The sequence below is a fragment of the Talpa occidentalis genome, unplaced genomic scaffold (assembly GCF_014898055.3).
Source record: "Talpa occidentalis isolate TD23 unplaced genomic scaffold, MPIMG_talOcc4v2.1 talOcc4.8, whole genome shotgun sequence".
Classification (NCBI taxonomy): domain Eukaryota; kingdom Metazoa; phylum Chordata; class Mammalia; order Eulipotyphla; family Talpidae; genus Talpa; species Talpa occidentalis.
In genome coordinates this window covers 41,980,037-42,002,635 of record NW_023605194.1, presented here as the reverse complement: position 1 = coordinate 42,002,635, position 22,599 = coordinate 41,980,037, and the positions used below count along the sequence as shown (strand labels likewise).

General features: G+C 34.9%; 1 protein-coding gene across 2 annotated transcripts in view; it reads right to left on the bottom strand.

The window, feature by feature from the left end:
- Window positions 1–22,599, bottom strand: part of P4HA1 (prolyl 4-hydroxylase subunit alpha 1) — a 75,065-nt gene that overhangs the window by 16,379 nt on the left and 36,087 nt on the right. Inside the window, exons 9-10 of one of the 2 annotated variants that reach the window (XM_037497945.2) lie at window positions 22,292–22,362; window positions 1,937–2,036 (exon numbers count right to left, since the gene is read on the bottom strand). In XM_037497945.2, coding sequence (XP_037353842.1) covers window positions 1,937–2,036; window positions 22,292–22,362 — 171 coding nt within the window. The remainder of the gene's footprint in view (window positions 1–1,936; window positions 2,037–22,291; window positions 22,363–22,599) is intronic. The other variant, XM_054690727.1, reaches the window with a different exon arrangement.

The window sequence follows — 22,599 nt, the reverse complement described above, 5'->3', positions numbered from 1 at the left end:
TTAGAAATACAGAAATTTGCAAAGGCAGAGAAAAGATGCTCACTCTGTCTCGTAAGTTTCATGATGAAAAGGAGTAAGGTATAAACTATTACTGTGTTTAAAAAGAAATAAAAAACTTTAATTCTCAATATTGCCAATATTTTAAATAACCAGTACAATTCAATAGGGATGAATGGTCTTGGCAACAAGTGATAGGAGAATTGGATGCTGAGGATGAAACTGAACCTCTACTTCCTACCATATACAAAATGGATCAAACACCTGATGTAAGAGATAAAAACACAAAGAAGATTACAGACATAAATCTTTGTGACATGGGATTAGGCAACAGTTTCTTAGATATCTGAAGCACAAGCAACCAGAAAGAAAAAAAAAAAGAGCTTATCAAAATTCAACAAAATTAAATTTTTTTGTGCCAAATGACACCGCCAATAAAGACAATTCACAGAATAAGAGAAGATGATATTTGCAAACCAGATATCTGATAAGGGATTAGTATGCAGGCTATATAGAGAACACTTAAACACAACAATTTAAAAAGCCCAATTAAAAAATGGGTAAAGGATTTGATAAAAAATTTTTTCAGGGAAGTATATAAATGTGACCATTTAATAAGCAAATTAAAAGACAGTGTGAAATGAAAATGAAAACCATTAGGAAATAATATTCCAAACCCACTATAATGGCTATCCAAAAAAATGGACAAGAACAAATCTTAGTAAATATGTGAAGAAATGAAAACCCCCATATATTATCAGTGGGATTATGAAATGGTGTAACCACTTTAGAAAATTTTGGCAATTCCTCAAATGTTAAACTAAATTACCACATATCCCATACTTCTATATGTGGATATAGACCCAAGAGAATTTTAAATGTTACACAAAAACTTATACACATATATTCACAATATTAGTTATAATAGCCAAAAAGCAACCCAAAATATCCATAAACTGATACAGATTAAATGTGGTATTCCCAAATGGTAAGATAAAGTACTGATAACAAGCTATAGCATAGATATATCTTGAAAACATTGTTATATAAAATAAGTTAGATATAATAGACCATGTTTCCATTTATATTAAATAGCTAGACTATGCAAATTCATATAAAGTAGATTAGATTGCCAGAGACTCTAGTTAGGAGGAATGGAATGTCTACCTAAAACTAACGGGAGTTTCTTTTTGGGAGTGATGAAAAGTCTGAAATTAAGACATAGTGATGTTTACACATTTGTGATTATTACTAAGACCAAGGAAATTTTTATTGAATCATTTCTCTATAAAAAAGGAAGGAAAATTATTTTTTAGAAAACTGCCCTGGGCCTCCCCGGTGGCGCAGCGGTTGAGCGCTGGGTTGCAAAGCTGCCTGCAGCCTCTGCAGCGCAGGTTCGATCCCCGGCTGCTCCAGGCCACCGGGGGAGGGTCCCACATGGCGGGCAGACCTCTCCTGCCGCCTGCTGCTCCCCTCAGCAGTGTACCTCGGTCCTGCCTGCTCTGCTCCCTGCCCTGGCTCTGGTGAATTCTCTCACCCTGCCGCGCTTCTGACTGTACCCAGTGCTTGTATAAATAAATAAATAAATCCTTAAAACAAAAAAAACTGCTCTGGTAACCCAGGAATTAAAAATAACAGTACACTTAATAAACATTAGTGCTACATGTTTTCATATAAATGAAATGTACAATTTATAATCAACAGTAAGAATCTTAATATTTTGACAAATATTTTAAAAATAACAATCATCTTCCCATTGATTATTAGGATAGCTTTTGCATGGTTTCAGCTTACATATTTACTGTCCCAACTAACATGCAAGTTCAGTACTGCCTATATAGTGTCAGGAAATCTCATCTAAAGTATCTTTTGAAGAGTTTAAAGAAAACTTAAGGATAAATGTGGTAACATATAATTTAAGGATAATCTGAGTACCTACCTGTAATTCCTCTGCTGTGGAAACATCTAGTCCTGTTAGATCTTGTATTCTCATATTAATTCGAGACACCACAGGGTTTTCATAGCCAGAAAGCCAGGCACTAAGAATAGTAAGAAAATAGTAGTTTTACTGGTAATGTTCCATTACATGAAGATCAAGAGTTGTCATTTCAAAAGTCACATTAAATGGGACAATAATTCTTTATAAGGCATTTAGTTGATTTGCTTGTTTGATATAACTTTTACTGTCTACGGCCACACCACCCTGAACGCGCCCGATCTCGTCTGATATAACTTTTACTAACATTCTAGTTGCAAAGGATAAAACTAACCTCACTAGAGTTTCTATGAAAAACAGTTGAATTAATATAAGATGGCTATGTACATTGACAATTTTTTTTTTAATTCTGGGAAAACATATCAAACTGACTAAAAACAATTGTTCCTTTTCAGTAAGGCGTAAGAACTGAATTGGGAGGGAGATGATGGTTTGTTTTGTTTTGCCTGACCTATATATAATGCTAATAGTTTTTAAGAAAAAAATTACATATTGCATACATAACTTTTACAAGGTACACAAACACACGCATTAGGATAGTTCTAAAAAAGATGGAAATAACAAGTGTTGGTAAGGATAGAAAGAAATTTGGAAATCTCATACACTGCTAGGAAAACGTAAAATGGTGCAAGCAACTTTGAAGAAGTTTGGCAGTTCCTCATGTTGCTAAACAGTTCGTGACCCAGCAATTCCACATCTAGTTATATACCCAAGAGAAATTAAAACATAAGTTCATATAAAAACTTATATATAAATGTTCACAGCAGCATTAATAACACCCTCAAATGATGAAAACAGCCATCAATTGATGGACAGATACATAAAATATGCTGACAGATTGTGTGATGAAAAGGAATAAAGTATATACCACAAAACAGATCAACCTTGAAAACATATTAAGTGAAATAAGTCAGATAAGTTATGATTATAATTCTATTTAAATGAAAAGTTCAGAATAAGCAAATCAATACACAAGGAAAGGAGATTAATGGTTGCCAGGAAAAATGGGGCAAAGGGAATGACTCCTCAAGGATCCAAGATTTCTTCTGGGGTAATGAAAATGTTTTGTGATTAGATAATGGTGATGGTTGCAAAGCTAAACTACTGAACCGTAAAACGGTGCATTTTGAGGTATGGGAACTATATCTCATCAAAAAAAAGCATCCCCAAATTAAACTATATCCCCCTTAACATGTTTTCCCAGTTAATCTTTTCCCCACTCAATAATTCCTCCCACATCTTTTAACTAGGCTTAATCCCCTCCCATTAAAAATAAGTAAAAATTAAAAATTCTTTCCCTCCATTCTCTGCCTTCCTCCAACTAGAAACCTTTCTCCTCCATCTTCAATTCGACTTTTTTCAGACTCATTTCTCAATCCATTCCAATCCAGCTTTAGTCCATTCCAATCTAGCATTACTCCTTTATAATGCAATCAAAACTGCTTTTTTCTCTATTCATTTGCTTATGAGGTCTTGAAAATGTGTACAGTGTGTACAGTAACTGCCATTTGAAAAATCCTGCCTTTAACACTATATGATTAATCTTCAAGAACTGATTCTCATGGGGTACTCTGAGCCAGCCCAATTTTAAATCACATCAAGACAAAATTCGTTTAACTAAAAAGAAAGAATAAAACATACACACCACACAATCATACACACTGCTCTTCTTTAGATAGCACTTACTTAAGTAAGACAAGACAGCTTCAGTAAGTTATATTTTTGAAAGTTCAAGTAATACATTCCTAAATTTATGGTATATTATACTATCAAGTTAACTTTGTTTTATTCATATATCTTATCAACAATTCAATCTTTTCCAATAATTTAATAAAACTTAACTGACAGTTCTAATTATATATTGCCCAGTGGCCTAATAAGCTAAATAAAAAACTGAGGAGGGCCTCCCTGGTGGTGCAAGGGGTTAAGAATCAGCCTGTGAAGCTGTCTGCAGCCTCTGCAGCAGGACTTTTGATCCCAGGCCAGCCAGGGAGCAACCCACATGGCGCAGCAGACCTCTCCTGATTCGCCCACTGCTCCCCTCAGCAGTGTACTCCGGTTGATCTGCCCATTGTTCCCCACTCGATCTTTGGCGAATCTTCTCACCACCCACACCTCTGGCCTGTAACCCCATGCATAAATAAATCAATCTTAAAAAAAAAAAATAAAGTCCTAAAAAAAAAAAAAACCCACTCAGGAAAAGCAAATAGAGACCCATTTGATCTTCCTTTAAGAAAGCAGGTAACTGAAATACTTCGTCACAGTCAAGTCTCTAAGTATCTATTTCCTTTGTATATTTTTTAAAATGTTTTCCCACCAATATCCTTGCATCCTCTTTCTCTTTCCCCTCCTAAATCAGAAATATCACTTCCTTTATTAGTATCAAGTAATTTTGTTTTTAAAGATTTATTTATTTATACGAGCACTGGGTACAGTCAGAAGTGCGGGAGGGTGAGAAAATTCACTAGAGCCAGAGCAGGGAACAGAACAGGCAGACCGACGAAGTACACTGCTGAGGGGAGCAGCGGGCATGGCAGGAGAGGTCTGCTGCGCCAAGTGGGACCCTCGCCGGTGGCCGGGAATTGAACCAGCGCTGCAGAGGCTGCGGGCAGCTTCGCAGCCCAGCGCTCAACCGCCGCGCCACCAGGGAGGCCCAGTATCAAGTAGTTTTTATACGTATTTTGTTTTGTTGAATAATCTGCTATGTAAAATTTGTCTTAGTCATTCTGATACATAATTCCCTTGAACTCTTCACAATCTTCTATAGATAACAGTTCATCTTTCTTATTGCTGAGTATTCCATTTCTTAATCAAATCTTCTTAATCCAGTCCTCTTTATCAGTGGGCAAGTAGGGTGTTTCCATGTCCTAGCTATTGTGAACAATGCTACAACAAACACTATAGGACATAGAGAGGTAATAACATGGCATGGCAGACCTCTCCTGTCACTCCCCCCAGCAGTGTATTTCGTCAGTCTGCCTGTTTTGTTCCCCGCTCTGTCTCTGGTGAATCCTCTCGCCCTCCCACACATCTGGCCTGTACCCTGGTTCTTGTGTAAATGAATAAATAAATCTTTAAAAAAAAAAATCCAGGGCCTCCCCTGGTGGCGCAGTGGTTGAGCGCTGGGATGCAAGGCTGCCCGCAGCCTCTGCAGCCGGTTCGTTCCCCAGCTGCCGGCGAGGATCCCACCAAAAAAAGAAAAAAAAAAAATGCATCAATATACATACCCACAATGTAACAGGGCTCTCTTTCTCCAGATCTTGTCCAGCAGTTGTTGTTGGTCTTTTTAATATGCACCATTCTCATAGGTGTGAGATGATAATCTCATGGAGGCTTTGGCCAGCATCTCCCTTATTAAAAGGGATGATGAACATTTTTCCATGTATCTATTGTTCTGGATATTCTCTTTGGTGAATTGTTCAGATCTGTTCAGATCTGCTGTACATTTATTAATTGGGCTGGTTTTTGTTAAATTATATTTTTGTATATTTTGGATGTTAACCCCTTTTCAATTGTGTAATGTGTGAATATTTAATTCGGCAGAATGTCTTTTTAATCTATTATTTCTTTTTCTGTGTAAAGCTTTCTAATTTAAGGGACTCCCAACTGCTTACTTTTGCTATATTTCCCTTAGCATAGGGGTTGAGTCTCTAAAAACATCTTTTTTATTGATGTGATCAAATGTATCACCAATACTTTCTTCCATATAGTTGATTATTACAGGGAATGTATCTATTTTTGAATGTGGAGTTAGATAGGGATCCAATTTCCCTAGCACCATTTGTTAGAGATGCTCTCCATCCCCCATTGTATGGTTGTGGCTTCTTTGTCATGAATTATTTGTATACATGGACTCATTTCTGTACTTTCAATTGTTTCATTCATCCATGTCTTTTTATTTCAATACCATATTGTTTTAATAACTGTTGCTTTATCATATAAAGTCAGGAAACATGCCTCTGTTCCTCTCTTTTTTTCTCAGGATTGCTTTAACTAATGATTTTCATGGTTCCATATATATTTTAACAGTTTTTGCTCTATCTTTGAGGATATCATTGCTATTTTAATAGGGATTGCAATAAACTTATATATAGCTTTTGGTAGCACAGTCATTTTGACTATATTCTCCTCATTATTAATTCTCATTCATAAGCATGGACTGAATTTCATCTCCTTATATCATGATCTACACCCACTAGTAGAGTCTTATAGTTTTCATGGTGTAAAATCCTTCACCTGCTTGGTTAGGTTAATTACTAGGTATCTGATTTTTTTTCTTTTCGCAATTGTGAATAGAATTCTTTTTAAATTTTTCTTATTTATATGTAAAAAAGCAATAGATCTTTGTATGTTAATTTTATTACCTGCCACTTTGCTATATTCATCTATTATTCAAAATAGCTTTTTGGTAGTCTGTAGTTTTCTTATACAACTTTTTCATTATGTAAGACTGGTTTACAACACTGTATATAATTCAGGTACATGCTACCACTAAACCTAACACCATGGCACCTTATTCCTCCACCACAATCCATTTAACCTTTTCTACCATATCTCTTGTTCTCTACCCTCCCCCTTACCCTCTGGTAGCCTGAATTCTATAGTTAAACTTCTAGGGTTTGTTTTTGTTTTGATTGACCCTTTTGTTTTGGTTTTGATTGACCCTTTGTTTTGTTTCATTTGTTTCATTCCCACATAGTGGGAATATCCCTTGCTTTCTAACTTACTTTGTTTAGCATTATTCCCTGCACTACATTCATGTTGTCACAAAAGGCAAGCATACATCTTTTTTATTGTTAAATAATATTCCATGTATAAATATATCTCATGTCCTTAATTCACATATTTTTGGGCTTTAAGTTGATTACATAACTTGGCTATTATAAAGTGTTATAATAAATATAGCAGTGTAATATATCCCTTTGAATTACTGTTTTTGTATTCTTTAAGTAGATACCTAGGAGTGGAATTGCTGGATTGTATGGTAGATCAATTTTTAATGTTTTGGGAAATAGCCACACTATTTTCTATAAGGGCTGAACTAGTCGACATTCCCACCAACAGTATATGAGGGTTCCTTTTTCTCCACATCCTCACCAGCACTTGCTGTTTCTGATCTTTTTTATTTTTTTATTTATACAAGCACTGGGTACAGTCAGAAGCACGGGAGGGTGAGAGAATTCACCAGAGCGGGAAACAGAACGGGCAGACTGACAAAATACACTGCTGAGGGGAGCAGTGGGCGCAGCAGGAGAGGTCTGCTGGGCCATGTGGGACCCTCTCTGGCGGCCGGGAATAGAACCGGCGCTGCAGAGGCTGCGGGCAGCTTCACAGCCCAGTGCTCAACCGCTGCGCCACCAGGGGAGGCCCTGATCTTTTTGATTTTGGCCATTCTCACAAGTATGATGGTATTTCATTGTGGTTTAGATTTGCATTTCCATGATGATGAATGATGAGAAGCATTTTTTTATGTGCTGCTGCCCATCTATATGTCTTCTTTAGATTAGTGTCTACAGTTCTTCTATCCATTTTTTGATTGGGCTATTTGTTTCCTTTTTGTTGAGTTCTATGAATTCTATATAGATCTTGGACATGAGCCTCGTCAGATGTAAGATGTACAAATATTTTCTCCCATTCAGTAGCAGGTCTTGTATTAACGATTTTTTTTTTTTTTTGATGTGCAGAAGATTTTCAGTTTGATATTATCTCACTTGTTTATATTCTTTGGTTTCTCTTGCCATTGGAAACAAAGGCACAGACATCCCTGAAGCCAACGTCATGGAGTGTCTTACCTATATTTTCTTCAATGTATTATATGGTTTCAGATCTTTAATCCAAGTCTTTAGTTAATTTTACCTTAATTTTTTATATAAGGTGTGAAATAGTGATCTATATTTTCATCTTTTGCCTTTGCTGTCCAGTTCTCTCAACAGCATTTGTTGAAGAGTGTGTCTTCTCCAAAGTATATCATCAGTCATCTGCAAAAAGTGGTAATCTTACTACTTCTTTCCAATTTGGATTCCTTTTGTATAGTTTTTTTTTTTTTGCCTGATTGCTCTAGCTAGGACTTCCAATACTATGTTGAATAATAGTGGTGAAAGTGAACATCCTTGTCTTGTCCAGATCTTAGAAAAAGCTTTCAGTTTGTCATCATTTAGTATGATGTTTGCTGTATGTTTGTCCTTTAGTAAATTGGAGGTATGTTCCATTTATCCCCAGTTTGAGATTTTGCTTTTATAAATGGATGCTAAATCTTATCAATGTTCTTACTCTATTGACAAGAACATGATTTTTACCTTTCCTTTTGTTGATGTGATATATTACATTGACTTTCAGATATTGAACCATAATTGTGTCTCTGGGATAAATCCCAGATGATCATGATGTTGGATCCTTTCAATGCACTGATAAATTTGGTCTACAAAGGTTTTGTGGTGGGTATTTGTATCTAAGTTAATCAAGATTTGTGGTCTGTAATTTTTTTGTCCTTGTCTGTTTCTGCTCTCAGAGTAATGTTGGCCTTATAAAATGTGTTTGGAAGCATTCCATTGTGAACCTAACTAGAGGTTTATTTTTCCAAAGAATCAGATTTTAGTTTCATTGTTCTTTTGGATTGTTTTTAAATTTCTATTTCATTTATGTCCTGATATTATTTCCTTCTCTCTAGTGGCTTTTGATTTTGTTTGTTCTTCCTTTTCCACTTCAATATGAAAGGTTAAAATATAGAGATCTTGTTTCTTGATGTGGGACTGTACTGCTATATACTTAACCTCTTCGTACTATTCTTGCTGTGTCTCAGAACTGTCTCTTCATGTTTTCATTTGTCTCCACATATTTTTAATTTTCTTTGATTTCCTCATTAGTTCAAAAGTCATTCAGTAGTATGTTCAATCTCTATGTTAGAGGCTTTTCCTGTTTTCTTTTTGTCATTGATTTCTAATTTGAGACAGTTATGATCAAAGAAGATACTTAATATGATTTCAATCTTCATGACTTGTTAACACTAGTTTTATGTCCTGGTATGTGGTCTAACATGGAGAATGTTCCAGGTGAACTCAGCTTAGGGGTAATACAATGCCCTATGTATGTTTAAGAGTGGTCTAGTTCCTCATTTAAGGCTATTACCTTGTTGATTTTCTGTCTTGTTGATCTGTCCATCGATAAGTGAAGTCACCTACAACTACTGTGTTGCTGCCAATGTCTGTTTTCACATTTGTGAATAGCTGTCATATATTTTTGGAGATTATTCATATGGGGCCTATATATTGATTGCTATATCTTCCTTATGTATTTATTGTTCCTTGAATCATGTAATAAATGTCTCTGCCTCTTGCTAACTTTCTAGCATGAATTTTATTTTATCTGATGTAAGTATGGTTATCCCTTCCTTTCTGAGGGTCCCATTCGCTTGCAGGATTTTTTCCCCAAACTTTGTGCCTGTGATTATCTCTGGAGTTCAGCTGGGGCTCCTGGAGACAGCAAAAAATTGTTGTGTGATCCAACTGCCACTCTGTCTTTTGATGGTGAATTCAGTCCATTTACATTTAAGGTGATTATTGATATGTAAGGATTTGCTTGTGCCACTTTGTATTTTTCTGGTTCTATATCCTTCTTCAAATTTTTGTTGATTTTCTTCCACTTGAATTAGATAAGAACAGCTCCTTTGAACATTTCAAGTAGGGGAGTCCCAGTGTTTGCAAACTCCTTCAGCTTCTGTTTGGGAAGGGCTGTATTTCCCCTGATATCTGAAGGTGAGTCTTGTGGGATATGGTATTCTTGGCTGGCAGTTTTTAACCTTTAAGTATTTTGAATATGTCATTTCATTCTCTCCTTGCTTGTATGGTTGATTCAGAGCAGTCTGATGTAAACCTGATGGGATTATCCTTCAGGGTTATCTGCTTTTTTTTTCCTGTCACAGTATTCTTTCTCTTGAGCTGTTGGAAGTTTCACAACTTTGTGTCTTGGTGCAGATCTCATTGTATTTAGCTAACCAGATGTTCTTTTAGCTTCATGGACCTGTTTAGTTCCTTCCCCAGGTTTGGGATGTTTTCTTCTTCTTTGAATAAGATCTCTGTTCCCTTCTCAAACTTTCCTTTCTGAAATACCAGTTATCTCTATGTTGTTTTCTTAATGGAGTCAGATAATCTCAAAATGTTTGCTTTTTTTCCCCTTCATCTTTTTGTTCCTCTACCTGTGCCCTTTGTGTATCTTCAAGATCACTGATTTTATCTTCCATTTGGTCTATTCTGCTTGCATAGTTTGCTCCAGAATGTTTTATCTCTACTGATCTTTTTTATTTCCTGCATTTCTGCTATTTCCTATTTTAAAGCTTCAATTTCTAATTTCTGCTTATTAATTTTATTTCTCAGAACATTGTTTTTGTGAGTTTTCTTCCAGTTCTTTGAGTTTATCATGGTAATTCTTAACTTTATCTGGTAGAAAGATAAAAATCTTCCATGTATTTGTGATGACATATTCCCTTCAGTTGTCAAGGTGCCATGTATTGTATTTTTGCCCATTTAGCTGCTTTATGTTTCCCTATTCTTTTTAAGTGACTATAGCAGGAGTTTAGAGATTTGCAGTACTTATACTTTTCCAACAGGTGGCAATATGGACCTTTTTAAAAATAGCTTTTCCTATGTTTAAATATTAGGTGTTGGTCCCTTCTGTATATCTGGAGACTTGATATTAAAATTGCTGCGTTGGGAAAAAGGGGAGGTACCTGGATGGGTCCAAACACTAGTGGGATTGGGAGGTGGGGGTGGGAGAGAGAAACGCTGGCTCATGTCTCTAGCAATGAGAAATGCATTGCTCATATTCTTTCTCTATGGGGTTCCAGACCAGAGTATTTACAAACTGTGCAGGATATCTGGTTCATTTCCCAAACTGAGATTGTACTCAGCAATTGTTTCTTTAAATAACTTTACTTTCTCTTCTCCTTCTGGAACCCCCATGATACAGATATTATTTCTTTTTTGGGTTATTCCAAAGACCTCTTTCAGTGTTGTTTTTTCTATTGGTGTGTTCTATGCCATTGTGCCTTCAAGCTTGGTAATTTTGTTTATAGTATTTTTTGAGATCCATTACTTATACCTGTTAACAGTCTCATATTTTTTTCAATTTTATACTGTATTCCTGTTTTTCACCATCCACTGTTTTTTCAATTCAGCAAGTGTGGTTATAACTATTATTTAAACTCATCAGGCATATTCCACAGTTTTGCTGGATTGAGACTTCTCTTGGGGTTTGGTTGCTTTTTGCTCCAGCATTTGTGATATGTTATTCTGTCTCTTCATTTTTAGTTTCATGAGTTGTGGTAAGGTAAGTTTTTTTCTTCTCTTGATAGAATTTGTCTCCTCCAAGAAGCTGAATAAATCCTACATTTTTTTACTCAGGATCACCCAGGTGTCTATTGTTTCATAACTGATGCCTTTATACCTGTTCAGATGGCTCTGGTGCGGGAAAGGGATAATAGATAGGAACTGGGAAAGCAGTGCATTGAAAAGTTGCCTCCAGTGAGCATCAGTATTCAAGCTTTCTATAGTGCTGTGGGTACCCAAGTTGTGTGGTGGGGAGCCATGCTGATCCACTTCCTGTTGTTGGTAAAATCCTTGATGAAAATGACAGAAACAGTCTGGTGCCAGCCTAAACCCCTCAAAGTTGTGGATGAGTCCTAGATGTAGTGCTGAGTGGGGACTGTAGTTGAGACAGAGCTATAAGCTTGGGATGTTTTGTTTTCCAGTTACCGTGGGTACTTGCTACCACTGTTACACTCAAAGTACTTTAAACACTGATTAATAAGTATTCAGTTGTTGACTTTATTTGGGCTCTGGGTGGAGGAAGGCAGGTGTTTCCATATCACAGCCATAGGTTGCAAATAGCCTGTTCTATGAGGAGACATGTGATCTAATCTGGTTCTCCTCACTTGCTGGGGCTCCAACTTTTCTAGCTCGGGAGCCACAGGCTCAAGCTGGTAATCATCCTCCCACACCCCTCTTTAATTCTGTAGTAGTACACTTTCTGTCTTGCACACCATCTCTATGCACCCTCTCCAGTATAGTCCCTACAGTTTTTGAAGTCCCTGATGTGTGCCCTTGAGTTAACAGCAGAGAAACTCCTTCTCATGGGCTATACTGCCCTTGTAGTGCTCTAAATACAATTTAATTACAGTCTGTCTTATCTCTTTCTGTATTGCCAATACTCTTGATGTATGGGATAGTCATCCACTTATTTTTCAAAGTTATCTTTGTTTTGGTGTTAATTTGGTTGTGAATATGGGGAGAAATGAAGCACCTTCATACATCACTGTCACCTTACCAGACTCCTAAATGCTGCTCTTGCTAATATCACCCATCCATAATCCCCCTAGCGCTATTGTGCTACTAAATCTAACAAGAATTTCCAACTCCATTTTATTTACCTTTTTAGTAACATTTTAGTATTCATCCTTCTTGAAACTGCCTTCCTCACTTATTCTATAAATAATTCCTTCAGTCTCTCAGGTTGCTCCATCTTGTTCTCCCAACTAGCTTCAACCACTAAAATTGTGTCTCACAGTGTTCAGGAACACTTCTTCAAGAACATGTTTCCTCTAGGCCTAAGACTAGTGCACATGTTCTTCTGTCTTCCCAGAATATTCTTTTATATATACTCTGCGTGTGTATGTATAAAACACACGTACATATGTATGTTCAAAGTTACTTCTACCATTAAAATAAAATTAGACAGCATGGACAAATGAGGAACAGTTTGTCTTCCTTTGAAATTTTTTTCTAGGTTAAGAAAGGCAACTACAGTTTGCTGAATAGTTTAATGAGGCTGTAGTCTTTTCACTATCTGTTAAACTTGCATTGCTATGCCTTACTATCACAGCCACTTGCATGCCCACTTTCTCAGCAGCACTAACCTCTAGAATATCTATAAGCAACAAGATGTTAAGTGAGCACCCAATGTCGTTTGCAATCTTAACAGTAACTCTGTTCACTCTGTGCCCAGTCTTGGTATGAAAGTATCAACTAGCTCAAGAATATATATCTTCCTTTGTAGAATGCCAAATAATAGTTTCTATGTCTCTGTACTCCTTGAAGAAAAGATATATACCATTTCCAAAGACTGCTGCTTTCTATATGTAGTCATGCAGGTGTTTCAGAACCATGGTTTTTGGGGCCAGATACATCTACCCGCACACATCTAGCACAACCTGGATCATCCACCCCAATCCTAGATGTTGCAGGCATCAGAACCCTTCATCCTGGTGGGAATCCTTTTTAGTCTATTTCCTCAAAAGACAGGAACTTCTACCCAAAAGGGAGGAAGAATCTTTTCAGACACTCTTAATATTTTCTTTACTACATCAAATAAATAAAATATTTCTACATAAAAGCAATAATTGTGCTTTTAGTAACTTTAATATTTAACAGGTTCACAGTGACATTGGTGGGTACCCATCAAATACTACTGTGGGAATCATCCAAGTGGTTGGGAGAGTGGTGGCAGCTGTGACCCTAGAACCATACTGGGCTTATCACAGACCTCTATTAATATTTGGATATGGCAATAGCCTAAAGCACATCAGGAAGTGGTTAACTCAGTGGACACTGAAGAAGAGAAGGCAGGTGCCCCGTATGTTTTTATAGTAGTAGATATTCTTCCTGTGTAGCATTTACCACAGTACTTTTACATTTACTTGTTAGTTATCAAGTTAAGACCATTTCATTCAAGTTTCAAATACATACAAATTATGCTTGGTTTTGCACACCACAGCTATTACATTGCATGGCACATTTTTTGGACCATCTACTATTTACTAAAAGAATCCTGAAGAACTCTTAGAAGTAATCCAAGATATGTTTTACTTTACCATTATTGTCTGGTGATCTCTTGCAAATTTATAGAAACTGAGTAGAATTCCTCAGTGTAGCAGAAATGGAACGAACTCAATTTTATTGCTACAAAGAATATTGTTGATAAATATATGCTACAGCATAATCCTCCCATTTCTGATAAGAGTTCTTGGTAGAACTAATCTGGTGTATAAATATACCCATCTTTTCTGCCTGGCAACAAGTTGATAGATTTTAAACTTCTTAAGCAACTACTGATGTTTTTTTTATAGGTAATTGCAGCCTAAGACTGTATGTGTTCTAATAAAGTTTCAAGACAAATAACTGTTATTATTCCATCCTGGAACCTATCATACACAAAGAACTTACCATCTACATCTCATATCTCCATTAATACCTACTCTAATGCCACCAATTTTTATACATCCATTCTTACCTTTTTCTCTTATAATTTGGCATAAAAGTCTTACAGATACTGACTTTTCTATCATTTTGAATCTGCCTTTCTAATTCCATGGGCCCTAGTTTAGCATAGATTGCTTCTTTATCTTTAATCATTTTCTTAACAAGGCTTTCTTATTCTTCAATCTGAGGTCTCCCACTACCATCTTCACTTTTGCCATTCTAGCAAATTACCATTCCAATTTTACATTTTACTCCTTACAAATTATAAAGGCAAGAAACATGTTATATTCAACAAATGGTCCAGGAACATTGGTAACTACATATGAAAGAAAGAACTTGGACCCCTTCCTTCACACCATATAAAAATACTAACTCAAAGAATTAAAATCTAAATGTAAGAGCTAACATTATAAATTTTTAGCAAAAAACAGGTGTGGCCTTAGATTTGACAAAGGTCTAGCTATAATATCAAAAGCATAAGCCGCAAGAAAAAAATAGATAAAACTGATTAAATAAGTGCCTTAATCCACTGTCTAAGTGAAAACACTACTCCAAATGGAAACAAATTTCTGCAAATCAAGTGTGAAAAGAATGTGCATCTAAAGTAAAAGTATATAAGGAGCTATAATAATTCTAAAGAGCTATTACAATTCAATAAAAGATAAACAATTTTAATGTTGAATATAGTTCTCCAATTAGCAAAGGAAAATGGTTATGTTAACATTACCACCCAGTAAATGCAAATCAAAACTACAGTGAGCTACTATTCATACCCACTGGGATGGCTATAATTTTTAAAAAAAAGACATTATAAGTATTGGTGAGGATGTGGAGAAACTGGAAAGCATCCACCATACACTGATGTGAGAATGTAACATGTTGCCACTTTGGAAAGGTTTGGTGGTTCTTTCAATGGCTAAACATAGTTAGCATATGACCTAGCAATTCCACCTCTACCTATATAGCCAGGAGAAATTTAAACTTAGGTTCCCATAAAAACTTGTACATGGATTAAAGAACTAGACATAAGACCTGAAACCATAAAATACATAGAAGGAAATATAGGCGAAACACTACATGATATGCACATCAAAGACATCTTTACAGACACATCACCCAAAGCAAAGATAAACAGCTGGGACTACATCGAATTAAAGAGCTTCTGCACAGCAAAAGAGACAATAACAAAAACAAAGAGAAACCCCACCGACTGGGAGAACATTTTTGCACACAACACTAATGATGAAGGACTGATGACAAAAATCTACAAAGAGCTGATGAGACTCATCAAAAACAAAGAAAATAATCCACTCAAAAAATGGGCAGAAGAGCTAAAAAGAAAGTTCTCTGAAGAGGAAATGCAAATGGCCAACAGGCATATGAAAAAATGTTCAACATCATTTGTAATCAGGGAAATGCAAATCAAAACTACAACGAGGTACCATATTACACCAGTGAGAATGGCACATATTAAAAAAACGAGCAACAACAAATGTTGGCGAGGATGTGGAGAAAAAGGAACTCTCCTGCACTGTTGGTGGGAGGGCAAACTGGTCCAACCACTATGGAGAGCTGTGTGGAGATTTCTGGACCTACTAAACACAGAGCTTCCATATGATCCAGTAATTCCACTCCTAGGTATTTACCCAAAGGACACAGAAACATCAATTCCAAAGAGCACCTGCACCCCTATGTTTATAGCAGCACTATGTACAATAGCTAAGCTTTGGAAACAACCCAAATGCCCAAAAATAGATGACTGGATCAAGATGATGTGGTCCATATACACCATGGAATATTACTCAGCATTCAAAAAAGATAAACACATGCAATTTGCAGCAACATGGATGGAGCTGGAAGGGATCATGCTCAGCGAAATAAGCCAGAAAGAAAAAGAAAAATACCGGATGGTCTCACTCATAGCAGGAATCTAGAAAACTTAAATAAGGGACCAGGAAAAAGAATGTAAGAAAGAAAATATCAAAATCAACAAACAACTATGAACCAGAGACACTCTATGGCGGGTGGGACATGAATGTTCATAGTCATATTATTCATAATAGCCAAAAAATACAAACAACCCAAATATCTAACAAATGAATAAAAATACATTGTTCACTCATGAAAAGGAATGAAGAACATGGACATATACATGGTTCAACATGAACCTTGAAAACATTATGCCAAGAAGCCAGATACAAAGGGACATGATTTCATTTATATGAAATTAGGCAAATCCATGAAGAGAAAGCAGATTAGTAACTGCCTAGGGCTGAGGTGAGTACGAAGAACTGGGTAGTAGAGGCTAAGGAGTGTAGAATTTCTCTTGTAGGTAAAAAAAAAAATTCTAAAATTGAGTTGTGATGGAAAAGCACTGTTTAAATATACAAAAAGCCACTGAATTGTACACTATAAATGGGTGAATTGTAAGGTATATGTATATCTCAATACAGCTGCTTTTAAAAAGAAATACTTAAATACAAAAATACATGAAGTCCCATTCCTCACAGGTAAACACTATTAAAAAATAGGTATATATCTTCAACATTTTTTTTAAAAATAGGAATCTACCCACTCTCCTATCATCTACCTCAACATATACATACTTTTCCCCCCTGGAAATACTTCTGATATGTCTCCAATTCAATAAATATTCTACATGTTTTTTTTAAGTTGTGGCAAAATACGTAACAAAAAATTAACCATTTTTTAAAAGTTGAGTAAAATAGACATGACATAAAATTTGCCATTTTAACCATTGTAAGTCAATAATTCAGTGATATTGGGCCTCCCCAGTGGCGCAGCGGTTTGAGCGCTTCACTGTGAAGCTGTCCGCAGCCTCTGCAGCCCGGGTTCGATTCCCAGCCGACCAGGGAGAAACCCACATGGCGTGGCAGACCTCTCCTGCTTTGCCCGCTGCTCCCCTCAGCAGTGTCTTCAGTCCATCTGCCTGTTCTGCTCCCTGCTCTCTGGTGAATTCTCTTACCCTACCATGCCTCTGACCTGTACCCCAGTTCTTGTATAAATAAATAAATCTTTAAAAAAATTCAGTGGTATTTACTACATTCACAATGTTGTGTAACCATCACCACTATTCAGAACTTTTTCATTAGTCCAAACTGAAATCCTTATTCATCAAGCAATAATTGTCCTCTAATCCATTTTTGTATGAATTTTCCTATTCTAGGTACTGCCTGTAAGTAGAATCATACGATATTTGTACTTTGTGACTGGCTACTTAGCATAATCAGAATTTCTTTATTCATAGGCTGAATAACATTCTAAATATGTATATCACATTTTGTTTATTCACTCATCCATGGATTCTTGGGTTGCTTCCATCTTTTGGCTATTGTGACTAATACTACTATTAAAATGAGTATATGAGTAGCTGAGTTCTTTCTTTCAATGCTTTTAAATATATACCTAGAAATGGAATTTCTGGATCGTAGAGTAATCCTATTTTTTTAATATTTTATTTTATATAATTCTTACATCATTTTTCATTTTTGCACAATGTAATCCTATTTTAAACCTTTTTGAGAAAGTGCCTGTTTTCCATAGTAACTGTACCTCTTTACAGTCCTGTTCCTTTTTTGTTTTTTAAACTGTTATGTTTTAAAAAGAAAAGTACCTTTAATTCCAAATTGACTATAATTGTCTATCAACAAAGCCCTGGTTTAATAGGATTTTACGTTTTTCTCTATCACAAACAATATTGGAATGAAAATTTGTTGATCTTTGCACATTTGTGAGATATCTCTATGGAACTGGTAGACAACTTTCATGTTTTGATAAATGACATCAAATTGTCTTCCATAAAAAGTTGCAGTTGGTTTTTACTCCTAAAAAACAATCTCTAATAAAAATACCTAATTTTTTAAACTGCCAATCTGAGATACTAAAATATTTTGTTTAAATTTTTTGTAGTTTTAACTCCTACTTCTTGCATTATAAATAATCTAAGTTTGAAACTTAGCAGTTAAAGCCTTTGATAATCACAGGTTAAAGAAAAAACTGTTATTTTCATTACAGCTCTGTGATAATCCCTGATATAATTTGATTTTCATACGAAAATCTCTTCAAAATATGAGTCTCCTTAGTTGGAGAACTCTGCACATTTAAAAAATTTTATTCATCTGAATGATATCCTGAAGCTATTACTGCTAAATCAATCTTAGCTACATTATTATAGATCTAACAATTATTGCTAGGTCTGAAATCAACTCTGACTTACATAGTGATGACACTGATAAAAAATTCAGTGTAGACAATGACACTATTATGTTAACTGTCTAGTCCTCAGGATCTGGAATGCCTATTCCTGCATTAAGTCATCAGAAATAAAGATTTTTCTAGTATTCAGTGCTTTTCAGAGTTAGAAAGGAGTATTAGCATTTACTTTAATGGGAAAACTTGAACATTTAACTTTTGTACAACTATAATTGAAAATGTCAACCATATTATACAGTTCTTGCATACCAGACAATTTAGTGCCAGGATGGGAAAAACACTTTCTCTAGACAATTTTATGTGTCTCCCTTCTTTCCATTAATAACTACATAGTCCAAAATATCTTCCTTTTAGTCTTAAAGACAGGAACCTGAAAGCTAAGGTACATTCAGAGTACTTCTTCAACATTTTTTTCTTTTCAAATGAGTTTCTGTTGTTTAAAAATTCTTTTTCAATATATAATTTCAAAAACATCACTGGAATTCTTTGAGAAGTAACATTTTATAATTAAAGTAAACCACTGATTTTTTTTTTTTTTTCAGCAAAGGCAACATAATTAAGGATAATTAAGGGCATATCACAAAGAACAAAACTTTCAGTAAAGCTTCTCTGAGTGCTTCATGGTTAACAGAAATGTCTAATCATCTAGACTGGGAATTTATCCAGTCCCTTTCTGCTTCTTAGTAGGACAATTATGCAATATCACTATAGATCTATTCATTTGTTATCTCAGTCTAAGAACCATAGTTCAACCCAAAGTTGAACTTAAGTTCAAAGTTGTTAAGTTATGCCCATTTTTTAAATATCTGAAATCATTCAAAGCTACCTGCATTTGCTTACCTATGTAAGAATATATTTGTATTTATTCCATATTAATACAGATTAATTAAATCTGAAACAATAATTATAGGATATCCTTTTAAAAATTGGCACAGATAATATCTCCTGTCTGACCCCGTTCCCTTCCAAGGCTTTTTCTGTCTGCCCCTCTCTACCACCAAAAATTGAAAATCACTTCCAAGAGTAATAACCTACCAGAATCAGATGCTTTTCTACCACACTAAATAGTGTTTATTTCCATATCTCATTTTATATTACTTTATAATATAAAATAAAAATATATAATATAAAAATAAAATATAATATAAAAATATATTACTTTAACTGGATTTTACATCTGACATAGCTAAACTGTCTTTTTAAAACACATAACTGAATATTTACTTTTCAACAACTAAAATTTCACTTCTCTGATTTGTACAAAATTACTAGCTTCTCCATTTAACAAGCTGCAGTGAATTTTTAGTTTTTTTTTTTTCAAAACTGGGAAAGTAAATATAAGGTATAGTCACATACTGCCCAAAGGAAATTCTGTTCGGTGGAATGCTAGAGCAAATCCTTGCTTCCGCAAATGATGATGCAATCACTTAGAAATTTGTCAAAATACAGATATTTGGAATTCCTTTCTGATGATTCCTGAATACAGATGTTCCCAGAGCAAGAGGGATTATTTTAACTGATGTCGATACACACATCAATTTTTATTTTGCATTTAGAATGCTATTTTCACATGTCTAACGTATAAGAAATGGCTCACTCATTTCACTTGTAGGAATATTCAAACTTTAGATATATAGTGACAGACAGAAAATAACCTGCTAACAAGGTTGCTGAACAATTTTCCTTAGAAGTTAGGGTGAAAAAAAATCAGTTGTGGTTTTTTTTTTTAAAAAAAATTCAACTCTTCACTAGGTTATTATTTTATTGTGGTTTGAACTTATTATTTATTTTTTTATTTTAACATCATTTAAAATTTTTTTTTAAACAGGTTACTTTAAACACAAACATGCACACACATGCTGTATACTTTCTCAAGACTGGGTGAATTTCTTTCTAAAAAGCCCAATATAATTGCCTTCTTAGAGTTATAAAATTGCCTTCTTAGAATATTTTGAAAAGGTCAATATATATTTGTGGTTTTTGTCTTCATAACCTTTGTACATCAGAGTAATTTCCAGCAAGGATCTTTATTTTGCACACTCCTTTGTTTTCCATCACAGATTCCTTGCTGTTTTTCTTACCCTTCACCTTTTATAGTGACCAAAATTTAAAATCAAAAATCTCTGCAGTGTCTCCATACCATTTTTCTGCTCTCACCCCTTATAATGCTTGACTTGTTAGTAATAGTCCAATGACACTGTAGGCTGGATATTTGTTAAAAAGATCCATGTATACAAAGAAAATTTTCAAAATACTAATAAAATTGTTTTATGCTGCCTAATAAAAACATTCAAATGTGGAAAATTTAGATAGACATTTTTACTGTCAAAATTTTTAAAAGCATGCAATCTGATGAAATATACAATAGCTTAAGATGGAAAATTAGCTTAACTTAGAATTAAATCACACAAAAGCATTATAAAGTGTGCCTCAAAACATGTCTATCAAAATTAAGTTTCTGTAATACTTTCCCATCTAATAGTGTTCCTGAAATCAAAATCACATAGAAAATTTAATTTTCTTCATGCCTTTAATTGTAGCAAAGGGGTTGATGGTGTTAGAGGTTAGGAAAGTTAGGAAACCAGGATATGTGGGATGTTGAAGGTTAATATAGAAGGACATACAGTCCCAAAAGTACTTTGCTATGACTGGCATTAGTAATCTTAAATATTGTCTGACTACCTTAGAAAAGTAGGTTTTCCCTCTTTAAACTTGGATTTCATTTCACGCCTAGAATAATGGTTTTCAAAAGGAGTAAAGTAGTGAAGTCTGGGGAGGGGGAATGATTATGCCTACCAGGAAGCATTTGAAAATGTCTGGAGACATTTTTAATTATCATAACCAGGCTTAAGGATGACACTGGTTCTATCCAGTGGGTACCAAAGATACTGCTAAACATCCTACAAACTTCAGGATAGCCACCACCAGCAAAGAATTATCTGATCCAAAATGTCAAAAGCACTGAGGTATGAAACCCAGCTCTAGAGTGGTATATTTTTATGGCTATAAGTCTTCTATTCAACAAAAATATTTATGTAAATTGCTAAAAATATAAAATTCTTAAAGTTCTAATGACTTCCGGAATGAATGATTGTAATTATTATTGGAACACATTAACCTAAACATGATTAAACAATTATCAAATACGAAAAACTTAAACATATTAAAATGTTCCTAGTAAGGTAGATAGGGCTTATATTTATCCACGGGTATGCCTAAATAAAAATTACTCAAATCGAATTCAGCTCAGTGATAGTTTTATGAGCTAAGAAACCTTTACTAAATAAATAAGTAGAAAAGTTCTGTTGGGATAATATCAGTTATTATGCTCTGTTTCTAAGTTACACACATACACATAAATATATTACACAGTGATCTATTACTACAAATTATTTTACTGATGTATCATCTAATAACTTAAGCAGATTCTTTAAAGAAAGAATGTGAAGTTAATTGATTTCCCAAGGATATGCTATATATAATTCTTCAAGGCATTTGCTTCTCAATACGTACAGTTACTTGCTCTATGAAAAGTCTTTGGGAACGTCTTTACTTCAATATGAGAACAGAACTTCACTTGTTAGGATTTGGGGGGAATATCAGCAGGTATTTTGAAATCTAGTAATTACTCTAGAAAACCTCTAGTAACTGCCACATAACAATGTCTGTTTATTAATCCATCATTAAAATTCAGGCACAAATACTTATGCCTAATGGCCTTGGTATTAGAAACCATATCATGAATTTTATGGACATTAGAATCTCAAGGAAGAAAATGGTCCACATATAACTAAAGTTCTCTGCAATACTCCCTTACCTCTTAGATACTCTGTATTGTGCTGTGGTCAATTTTCCAGTCTCAGGGTCATGTACTGTAGCTCGGCTCAGCTACAAAAAAAAAAAAAAGAGAAAGGACAAGGACTTATTCACGTAGCAGGCAATTTTGGGTTTTTGTTTTGCCAAGCCACAGGTGATTGGAAGGGTTCAGATTGGTCTAGATGATGGGTAATGGTTTCAAATCAGCAAAAACATTCAGAAAGGTGGCAATAAGAAATGCCGCTTCCAAATCAAAGAAAATGGGTTGACAGATTTTTGCTGTAGATTTATTGTCCTTTCACTTTTTTT